At 34.0% G+C, this 12,182-nt stretch overlaps 1 protein-coding gene across 4 annotated transcripts in view; it reads right to left on the bottom strand.

Annotated features, from left to right (window-relative positions):
* The window catches only part of SMAD2 (SMAD family member 2), an 84,366-nt gene that overhangs the window by 21,506 nt on the left and 50,678 nt on the right, over positions 1-12,182 (bottom strand). For all 4 annotated transcript variants that reach the window (XM_066353404.1, XM_066353402.1, XM_066353405.1 and 1 more), the window contains 4 exons: positions 8,286-8,375; positions 7,094-7,287; positions 5,758-5,892; positions 3,020-3,094 (listed from right to left, as the gene is read on the bottom strand). In XM_066353404.1, coding sequence (XP_066209501.1) covers positions 3,020-3,094; positions 5,758-5,892; positions 7,094-7,287; positions 8,286-8,375 — 494 coding nt within the window. The remainder of the gene's footprint in view (positions 1-3,019; positions 3,095-5,757; positions 5,893-7,093; positions 7,288-8,285; positions 8,376-12,182) is intronic.

The following is a 12,182-nucleotide window of genomic DNA, read 5'->3' as shown; positions in this document are numbered from 1 at the left end:
CTTTGGGTAATATAGACATTTTAATGATTATTCTTCCTAACCAAGAGCACGGTATATGCTTCCACTTATTTGTATCTTCCCTGATTTCTTTTATCAATGTTTTATAATTTTCCGAGTACAAGTCTTTAGTCTCCTTGGTTAAATGTACTCCTAGGTAACTTTATTTTTTTGGTTGTAATAGTGAAAGGGATTTTTTCCTTAATTTCTCTTTCTGACTGTTCATTGTTGGTGTATAAAAATGCCTCTAATTTCTGAGTATTAATTTTATAACCTGCTACTTTGCTGAATTCATTTATCAGGTCCAGTAGTTCGACATAAAATTAAGTTCTTATGTTCTTTTTTTGTTCCTCATTTTGAAAAATCTGTTGGCAAGTCACAACAGGTACAACTAAGAAAGGTCAAAATATATTTAGAACAATGAACTTAAAACTACTGCTGTTTCCTGAAGCTGTTATAAAATAAACAAAGCCACTATTAGACATGGAGAAGACTGCCCAATTTTTATTTTTAGCTGTTTACTCCTCTATTAAATACTTACTAGAAATGAATGGTAGTTACTGTTCATTAATTTAGACTAATGGGTTTAATCAGAGGCAATAAAAAGAATTATAGATTATAAAAAGGTTCATCGTAATCAGAAATAAAAATTTAAAAAGTTAAATTAAGGTAACAATTTATTAGTTAACAGATGTTTTTAGAAACATTTTAAAAAAACAAATGCACTTAATGATAATTAACCTATTAGTCATTCATATATACATGCTGCTACTCAAGTCTGGAACTTCCTTTCTGTTATGAGAAGTAAAAAATATCCTATTTAGCCTGATCTGTGGTAGCGCAGTGAATAAAGCATAGACCTGAAATGTTGAGGTCACAGGTTCAAAAACCCAGGCTTGCCCAATTAAGGCCCAATTAAGAGAAGCGACTACGTACCAAGTGATGCTTCCTGCTCCTCTCCCCCTTTCACTCTCTCTCTCAAATCAGTAAGTAAATTCTTTAAAAATATATAAAAAAAATAAAAATAAAAATTACCCTAAACACAAGAATAGTGATGCTGGCAATTCAGATATACCAAAGATATGCAAGCAAGTGCTTCCTTTAAGTGAAAAGGTGAGTACAGTAAGATACTTTGAAGAGAGACCACATTCACATCACTTTTATTACAGCATGCTGTTATTTCTATTTTATAATTAGTTATTGTTGTTAATCTCTTACTGTGCCTAATTTATAAATTAAATTTTATCGTAGGCACATGTAAGGTTCTATGCCCTCCATGGTCTTTGGCATCCACTGGGGGTCATGCAACATACCCCCTGCATATACGGGAGGACTACTGTATATTCATTCATCTTACTGCTCTTGCCACATTTCAGCTATATCATAAAATAGGCATTTGTGCACTAATTGGAATCCTTGTGGCCTTTCGTGTCTGGCTTCTCTCACTAAACATAATGCTTTAAAGGTTCATCCATGACTTATCATGGATCAGTACTTCATTCCTTTATATGGTTGAATACTCTTCTAATTCATAGATATACCTCACTTAATTTATCATTTGATGGAAAATTGCATTGTTTCCACATTTACAGGTATATTTGTATACAAGTTTAGTGTGCATGTGTACAAATTTAGTGTTCAATATTCTTGAATATATAGCATCCAGGAGTGAAATTGCTGGGTTATACTGTTATTCTGTATTTTAATTTTTGAGGAACAGCAAATTTTCACAAAGCCATTGAACCATTTTATACTCCCACAAGCAGCATATGAAGACTCCAATTTCTCCGTATCTTCATTAACACTTGTTATTGTCCTCCTTTTTTGATTATAAACATTCCAGCAGGTGTAAAGTGGCATGGAATTCGTTTGCATTTGCATTTCCCTGATAGCTCATGAAGCTAAGCATCTTTTCACAGCACCCACTTTTAAACATATAGTAGCAGATGTCCATCCTATTTGATTCAGGGATATAATTCTTCGATATACAGGTGTGTTAGATAAATTGAGAAAGCCAAATACCATTTGTAGTAAGACATCTGCCTTAAGATATAGAAACATATTATTTCCAATAATCATTAAATTATCTATCTTTCTAGGTTATCTACTATTCTGAAGCTATAAGTATGATTAGCTATAGTAGAAGCTTCCTTAGCTGGAAGTCTAAATGAAACGATTAAAAAAAAAAAAACAGAATTATCGTAAAAGCCTGCCTACCTCCAACCCTCCCATCACTGCCAATGTTAATTCATTTAAAAAAACTGAGAATATCATAACTGCAGAATGTTTTACTATAAACTGTAGAATAGTGATGATATAATTTGTTAGGTTGTAATATTAAGGTTCCAACCCTTAACATACTGATAGGTAGGGAATGGATCAAATCAGACAATTACAGTGATATCACAGCTAATTCACTGGGAATTGATTAGTTCTGGTGGGGTTATACATTATTATATAACAAATGTTTTTAAGCTTTGATGTGTGTAATATTTATTATATGCTGAAAGTTTTCGTTCATTGTATATGGAGTCGATAGCTAAATATTAGAAATTAATTGAATTAGTTCAGGTACAAGATATTTTTGTAAACAATCTACTGTAACTGAGAACTCATTCTTTTGTTAAAGGAGCACTAAAAAACTGAGCACCATCCCTTACCTCAAAATCCCTCAAATTCTGTTATTGGACTAATTATGGTCTTTCATCACCAAGATCTTTATTCACAGAATAACTAAAAACTTTCAACAGAAGCAATGAATACTTAAATGGAAAAGTATCTGAGTATTCTCAAATTTGCACTTACTTTAACAAAAAAAATTCTACCATTTTCCTGAGCAGCATATGTTAATTATTCATGAACAGGGCACTTTGATAGCTCAAAATTAATTAAATCAAAAGAAAAGATTTTTTTTGGATGTGTCCCAACTTCTCTAAGTTTAAGAGCTATGAATAACTCGTGTGAGTTTCAAACAAGGCAAAATGGTTTATCTAATTAGAGGGATTTGAAGGACATTTTTTACCTGTATCCATACTTTGGTTCAACTGCTGATCACTTGTTTCTCCATCTTCACTGATATATCCAGGAGGCGGTGTTTCTACAGAAGTTTAGAGCAAATCAAACATAGTTACAATTTAACCACACCTTTTCTCCCAGCTACCAAAGATAACCATTGCTCCAAATAACAAATATAAATGTTATATAACATCGTTATAAAAGCATTATTGGATACTAAAAACTTAGGATTCAGGTTCTGTTGCAAATCTTGTAGGTAAATCCTTAAAGCTTACTTGAAATACAATCGAGCTCTCTGGGCATATTTTCTTAGCCATTACTTAGATATATCTGGCTCATTCTCATATGTATATATATTTTCTGAAACAAAAGCCAAAAACAGAACTTCAAGGATGCCTCAGTTCTGGATCAGTGTGCTTCAAAGACATTAGTACCTACAGTGCTTTCTGTTTGTGTTTCCTTAACTAATGGCCACCATGGTTAAAGGACCCGCTCCCCACTCACATACATGACTTCAGATTACAGAGTAAAACAGGCTTACAGCTTCACCAAGTTTTAGAAGGCAAAATATGGTAATATAGTTCAGGACTTGTCTCAGCTTGACTTCTACCCAAAAAGTGTATTTGTTCCTGGGATCTCTAACCAGTAAGTGCTTGAGTATTACAGCAGAAAATTAAATTCAAATACAGACTACCTCATAAAACTGAGGCAAAACGCTCCCTGAAAGGAATTAAGATTCTAATGTGTCATTTCCAACATGATTTATGAACAAAATATTTATTCAGGAGACATCTGAATACCTGAATGAGCTTTACATAAAATAAAAACATTTATACAATTTTATCAATTATAATTTCAAAAACGAAAGGTAAGTTTAAATGACTATAAATAGTTTAATATTTACATTGCTGGACAGTTTTAAGTATTTCAAATAATGCAGACACATACCAAGAAGAGACAAGAGAGAAGATATACGTTAAAGGTTTTCTTCATTAACCCTTTACAATCTCCCTTCAATAAGCTAACTACAAATTTTAACTTAATATCAAACTTTTCACTTAAGTGTCAGTACCCCAAAAGTTTTAATACTAAAAATTTAAGAATAAAATACCTTCATATGTTCAAACAACACAGACTGTAAAGTATATCATGAGCTATTTCAAAGTTTAAAGCTGATAAAATTAAACAAAGCTAAGCTTTGCCAGTGTAACTGCCCATGTCTCAGAGGTCTAAGCAGGAAGAAGTACTTTTAAATACTTTATCTTATTTACTTTTCTTCATTATTATTTACCTATAAAATAATAAAGCTATTAGCATTTTGGAGAAAATATTAAAATTTCTTTTGAAGTGAAATAAAAAATGAACCCTTAGGTTTTACTATCAGTCAGAGTTGGGTAAACCCCATTGTCCAGAAAAGCAAATAGGTACAAACCACTTTTGATTTTCCACTTTGTAAAATATCCAAATCTAAACAAATAAAGGAAAACCAAGTCCAAACATCTCCACAGGTGGAAACCACTGAGCATTCTGATTGACATCCTTCCAAATAATTACTGGGTCGCTGAAGACTGTATGCTTTCTTCCACCTCAGTTTCCAGTATTGCTAAATCAGTTCCACTTCAAAGACTTCAAATGCCACCCCCTCCTCACATCACACACCAAATTCTACTTCCAGACAAACGCTCTCCCTAGGAAATGACCTGTCTCAGCCTGTTCCCTCCCATCCTCACCCTCATTCTGCATTCCACTCTACGCACTACTTCCTCACTTCTCAAAGAGTTTGTTTCCTAGCAACTCATAAAGCAATCTTAAATAGTAATCAAATAAATGCACGTTGAAACCATCAGAAGACATCTTCTCACTTTAGAAATTAGCTATTTTGAAAAATCTTCATTTTAAAATTTTGCCTTCAATGAAAAGGCATTGAAACACATTAAAAAAAATTTTTTATATACTTGAAACTCTAAGTTCCTTATATAATTTTAGTTGTGTGAAAGTAAGAGCAGGATAGAAGAATATTACAAAAGGACAAAAGGATTAACACTAAAATATCCAATGAGGAGCTTAATCCTCTAGTTTCTGCTTAAAAGAAAAACACATCAAAAAGGGGAAACAGAAAATATTAGTTGTTCTCCTAAAAAACAGTGAAAATTAAAAGGGTAGGTAGCTGCTGTATCATGGAATATGTCCCTGAACCACATGATCAATAGTTAGAGCAGGAGTTACTGAGGCCCAGATGAAAAAGGACTAAAATAAAGAATTTCTGATTTTCAGTACAGCATAAGCACTGCTATGCCTCTAGAACTAAAATACTTTATCTCCTATAGAAATGTTACATTTCTCTTAAACATTATCCATGAACGTAATTATTCGGTCAATCTGTAATTACATTTGTTTCAGGACCAGTTTTTTCCTGTGTCATTCATTTTGCTTACATTCTACATCTCTCTTAGCTTCAACAACTAAGACAAACTTACTAAGATCTTTTCTTTTCTGCTTCTCAGAGTACTTTGATTAAAGCCACTGCAAAAGAAAATGAAATATAAAGTAAAACTTTTCTCCAGACAAAATATTTAAGTTACTAAGTTTACACATTTCACAAAATAATCACGCAACAGGTATTTTTCTATTTAAAATCCAAAAGCATTTTTAAAAATAGCAAACCGCAGTTTACTAATTCTTAAATGTCTATAAACAAAATGTGTACCTATCCCAATTTTTAGGAGATTCAGAAGGCAAAAATACCTGGGATGTAATTACTCTGTGGCTCGATTCCGGCTGGGAAATTAGTGTTTTCTGGAATGGAGTGGGTGTAGTCATCCAGAGGCGGCAGTTCTGTGAGGATTTCAGTGTGCCGTGGCACTAACACAGGAGGCAAAACTAGAAAGTGAAAAAACCCACATTAATGGCAAGGAGCAAGGGCCAAGACCTCTAATAAAAGTTTTCACCCTGGTCGGGGTGAAAACTGGCTCAGCAGTAAGAGTGTCAGCCCGGTGTGTGGATGTCCTGGGTTCTATTTCTGGCCAGGGCACACAGGAAAAGCGCCCATCTACTTTTCCACCCTTCCCCCTCTTCTTTCTCTCTCCCTCTCTCTCTCCTTCCTCTTTCTCTCTCTCTCTCTCTCTCTCTTCCCCTCCCACAGCCAAGGATCCAGTGGAGCAAAGTTGGCCTGGGCACTGAGCATGGCTCCATGGCCTCCACCTCAGGCGCTAGAATGGCTCTGGTTACAACAGAGCAATGGCCCAAAGGGGCAGAGCATCGCCCCCTAGTGGGCATGCCGGGTGGATCCCGGTCAGGTGCTTGCAGGAATCTGTCTCTCTGCCTCCCTGCTTTTCACTTCAGAAAAATACAAAAAAATAAAGTTTTCACAAAAATAAAGAAAGTAGCGTGCTTGATTTTCTATATTCAGGGCCCACCTATTTAGTATTATACAAGTTATTAAGAAATAGACAAATTTGATATTGATTTTTAACTTACTATATGGCTCACAATTTAAATTTCCAAAACCCAATTTATCTTGTACTATTGGGTATAAGGTGATCCTGGTAACATTATACTACCATCAAGTTAAAAAATCCTCATTGAAAAGGTTGCAAAAAGACTTTTAAAATCAAATTTAGGGTATTTTCTAAAAATACAGCTGTAGTCTTAAAAAGTTTTTGAGTACACAGCTAAGTAAACATAAAGTCTTCCTATGAATTTTATTAAACTGCTGAGATAGGAATGATGTAATTAAAAATACTTAAAAAAACCACTCAGAGAGCAAAATGACTACAAACAGTTAATGCAGCAGACAGGTAAACAGTTTTATTTCTAAGCAGACTAAATTTGGGGAGTTACCATTTCCTACAAATGTTCTTTGATCTGAAACAGCATGTTATCCCAAGAAATGATCTTTCCCGATAAAATATACTTTCCATAAAATATTTTTAAAATAAAAAATATCGTTAATGATCACCAAATAATATACTGAATTTATTAGAATTTAACACCAAAATTTTCCTGGATGAATTAGGTATAAGAGTGCCTAATATACTTAAGTTCAAGCATTTAATTAAAAAAAAAAATGTAATTTTCCTACCTGGGGTCTCAACTCTCTGGTAGTGATATGGGTTTACACATACTTCATCCTTTTTAAGATTAAAAGCATATTCGCAGTTTTCAATTGCTTTGAGTTCATGGTGGCTGTGAAGATCAGGCCAGCGCCATAATCGGCAATATATAACGTGTGGCAGTCCTTTCCGGTGAGATACCTGAAGACGACCATCAAGAGACCTATTGGGAAGCAAGGGGAAAAGAAAGATGGGAGCCTTAAAAAACAGAACAATCAACTGCACTAAACTAGTACAATAAAAGCATAAAGAAAGGAATGACAGACAGTTAGTTTTAGTGAGTACAAAGAAGAAAAATGTACTATTTAATGGATCTGACATAAAAGTAAACAGCAGCTCTGGCAGATGTTACTCAAAAACATGCTACACGAATGACTCAAGTGTCAGTGAATGGCTAACCATTTGGGAAAAAATAGACTTTTTAAGAGTATCATATATTTACACTTAAAAAACTTTGTCAACTTTTATCTTTTGTAAATCAAACTCTTTAGGGATTCTTTTAAGGGTAGTCATTCTGTAGGTGATTGAATTATCAAAAAAAGGAACTGCAGTGAAGAATGGTAAATACCAACAATGACATAAAACTTACTCAAACTAGTGTAACTAGTTACCCAGCTGTGACTGTGTTGAGTGCTGAGGTGTATTTCCATAGCTCACACATAAATGCAGATGGCAATGAATATGATGAAATGAAATGGACAAATGCCAATATGCTCAAAAAGAGAATAAGGTGATGAAAAAAAACCATAAAAGAACAAGTTAGCCTCATGATAATTGTGTTATCAACTGTGTGTTTATTAGTATACAGATGAGATTTAGATGACAGCAAGAAATTTAGCAAAACCTGGTTATATATCTATTTTAAAATTAGGCCAACAACAGATCTCAAACTAATGAGAATATATTTACCAAAGTTCCTATTCTTTTAGGGGATGCAATAATTTAAAGGTTCAAAATTAGAATTTCACTGATCAAAACTTCAACTGAAACATTTAATATACTTCTAATACTGGCAAGCAGGTATTTTAAATGCCATGCCTTATTATTTTACATTAAGGTAACATCCTAGGCAAAATTATACTAAGCAACCCACTAAAGGTCTTCCAAAACAACCCCCCTCCCACAAGATTGCTGGGATTCGACAGAGGGCAGAATATTCACCTGGTTTGTTCAGAGAAGCTGTAAAGGCCTGTTGTATCCCACTGATCTATCGTATTTGGTGTACTCAGTCCCCAAATTTCAGAGCAAGTGCTGTGCATAAATTGAAAAACAAAAAATTGATGTGAACATGGAAGCATGGTTATTCAAAATACCATGATGTAAAACATGAAAAATGTACAGAATACTTCCTTCACCCAGAAAATATACATTGCTTCACTTTTTCACAGGCATTTAGTGCTGGTTTCTATATTTTCTATATGAAGGAAGCCAATAAAATGAAACATGTGACTCCAGATAAATTATGATTATGTTTTTAAAATGTGAATACCAATGTTCTCTAGCTTAATGAAATCACACCTATAATGCCCTTTCCAATTTCCTCTACTCACAACAAAAGATCTAATACTTATGCCATTAGCCTTACTGTGCTTCATTTTATAATCCAGTTAAAAAAAACTCATCTCAACATAAACTTATTTTTAATATAGAAAAAAATTCCAATCAAAACAGACATCCACAGTTAAGATTTTCAAGTTATTTGTTTGAGATACTAATATATTCAGTTTTAGAAATTATTGCTCTTTTATCACTACAAAGGACAAGGAAGTAGATTTTGAAACCATTCTAATGTAGCATACCACCTTTTGAAAAGTTTTGAGAAATTTCTATGAAGACTAAAGATATGTGAAAGCAACAAATTCTTTTTTTAAAAATTTATTCCTTTTAGAGAGATGGGGGGAGAAAGAGAGAAGGGCAGAGGGAGGAGCAGGAAGCATCAACTCCCATATGTGCCTTGACCAGGCAAATCTGGGGTTTCGAACCAGCGACCTCAGTGTTCCAGGTCAACATTTGATCCACTGCGCCATCACAGGTCAGGCAAGCACCAAATTCTTAAGAGACAGTATGAATATAAAAAATGTGCTATATCTAGTTTTGTTTTTTTTAAATCAATACACTTGAAAGGCACAGACCAAAAAGAACTCAAAATTTTCTCCCACATTCCTGGGCATTCGAGTCAGTTCTCCCTGTTCCCCAGCCACGACATCTCACGTATAGAGGAAGGGAAGAAAAGGAGTTTAAAAGACAGTCTGAAAATGAACTTTTCACCATTCCAGGTCCTCTCAGGTCCCAAGTTTTACTTTTAAAAATTTAAGAGTTAAAAATGGTAATTACTGCAACTCAATTTCATTTCATACATACTACAAAGTCATCAGTATTTCAAGAGGAAAAAATATTTCAAAACAACTGCAGAAAATAAAATCAAACAAGTGATTAAGTTCTAGATGCACATCCTGCTAATGAATGAGCTAACTCAATCAGATTTCAAAGGGCAATGGTGAGAAGTGCCGTCTTCCTGTGGCTGGCAGCACCTCCACCACACGGACTGCTGGGTTTCATGGGATAGGACCTCTGCCATAGCCACTGGGATGCAGAAACACCTCATGCCATACTTTGGGGCTATTGTAACTGTAAGGGTGAAGAACTTTTTAAATGCATTTATTTTCAGACACCTTCCAGTTCCTTGAGGAATTTTACAGATTCTCTAGCTTTTTAGGCTGCAGACATCCATCTTTCACTTTCCAAAAAGCAAAAGTCAGAAAAAGCGAGAAAACTGGAAGATAATTTAGACCTTTTCTTTTTTCCAAAGGTGTACTGACTGAAAAAAAAACCCAACATAAAATAAATAGTTCTTTTATTTAAAAGTTATCAAATAGATACTGGAACCATATAGCACCATGTAGTTTAAATCACAATAAAATCAACTCAATTCCAGAGTCTTATGAATCTGAATTTAAACCTCAGAAGGAAGAGTATACAACATACTCTTCTTTCCTGGAAAATAATTTTTAAAAAAATGATTAAAGAATAAATTGAGAAGCTATTCTGCTTTTATGAGACTAGACTGAACATTTCACTCCAGTAACTCTGAGATTGACACAGAACCAGAATCTAAAAGAAAGCACAAAGAGCTTAAGTTGTGCTTTATTCCAGCTTTGAAATAAAGAGAGAATAATAAACAGTAATTGTTAAAAACACGCAATCAATCTAGAAGCAGACAGACCTAAATCCCAACTCTAACTCAGACACTTTCCAATTTCTACCTCAGAGGATTTTTAAGACTCAGTTATATCGACTATTACAATCTTTCTCACAAAATTGCAAGGTTTATTGAGAAATAAATTTGCTTCTGGTTAGTAAAAATTTTGCTTGTTACATAAAAAATATTTTAAAAAAATAATTTATAACAAAATATACAAAGCACCTAGAAGTAATATAACTATAAATGTATCAAAACTGTATAAAGTAACATTTTCATTATTACCAAAGAACAAAAGTAAACTTAGCAAAGAAAAACACATACATCTCCCTACAAAGACAACACCATAGTGACATCAATTCTGTCAGTTACATATTTGATGCAATCTCAAAATTTTTCAAATTTTAACCCAAACAAAATTATTGCAAAAATAAGGTACCAAAATAAACAAGAATGACCAAGAAAACTGACAAAGAACAGAGTAACCCTACCAAATTCTGAAATATACTATAAATCCTCAATAACGAAAACATGCAATTAGCAAAAGAATAAACAAAACAATATAACCTCAATCAGGCAAAACTTCCTTTGGATAAAAACAACAGCCTCTGAACATAATAAAATCAACTGAACCAAGAGTGGAGACCAAAAACAGACAAAAACTGAAGTCAACCTTTGTAAGAGGGGCAATGTATTGGATGCGAGTTGCATTTATGTGGCTTTATACTCCAAGGACCCCCCCACAGTCTAAGCCAGGCAGAGTCATTAGACCTTAAGCAGAAAACTGCAGTTTTTCTGACCAGCTGAATCAGACAATGGAATGAGAAGGGTGTTGGAAAAAGAATGGGGAAATCCTGTAAAGAAGGGAGCAACAGAAGGGGGAAACATCAATATATGAGCATGAACACTGCCCAAATTCTTGATTGGCTCCTAAATTACATAAGTGGAAGAGAAGGTAGAGAGGCCTGCTGAGAACCAGTAAGTACTTCAAAGTCTGAAAGAACTCAGCCGAGATTTCAGCTGTTGCTTATATCAGAAGCAAACAGTTTGGACTTTGAGGCTACCCAAGATTATATTAACACTCCTCAGAGGAAGGTAAGAGTTTAGAGTCTCTATAATGTTCTATCCCCAAACAAAATCCATTACAAAACTACAAATAGGAAAATGTTACCCCTTAGTCAAAAGAGAAAACAGCCAATAGAAACAGACCCCCAGGATGAACTAACAGACAAGGATTTTACATGAACTATTATGAATATGTTCATGAACTTAATAAAGAGATGCAAATCTCAGCTGAGTAATAGGATCTATAAAAATGAATCCAAAAAAAAATCCCAGAACTGAAAATTACAAAATCAGAAATAAAGAATTAACCTGATGGTTGGAGAAGACATAAAAGTCAGTGAATTTAAAGATGGATCAATAGAAATGATCTAATTAGCCTCAGTAATATGTTAAGTCCCAGAAAGAGGGGAAGCAAAAACAAACCAGAAAAAAAATTTTGAATAATGGCTGTAGTATTTTCAACCATTAGTAGTAAAAAACTAATTTACACTCCCAAGAAACCTCAGTAAATACCAAGCAGTTGAAATACAAAGAAAATCACATTTGGGCACATCACTATCAAATGCTTAAAACCAAAGATGAAAGTGATGAGAAAAAACTCCTGGCACAAATGACTCCATCCAGAGACTTGATGAAACTTTAGCATGGCTTCTAGCAGCTGAAGGCAGCATCCTAAAGCTCAAGGTTGCCAAAAGAAGTTAGCATTTGTTCCAGCCAACAACACCTGTTCATAGGCCCCTGACTTGATTTTATTAGAGCATTTACTTTAAAAGCTTACAATTGTAAATCCTTCC

This window comes from Saccopteryx leptura, chromosome 11 (assembly GCF_036850995.1).
Source record: "Saccopteryx leptura isolate mSacLep1 chromosome 11, mSacLep1_pri_phased_curated, whole genome shotgun sequence".
NCBI classification, from domain to species: Eukaryota; Metazoa; Chordata; class Mammalia; order Chiroptera; family Emballonuridae; genus Saccopteryx; species Saccopteryx leptura.
Note: the sequence above shows the minus strand (reverse complement) of the source record. Positions and strands in the feature narration are given on the sequence as shown.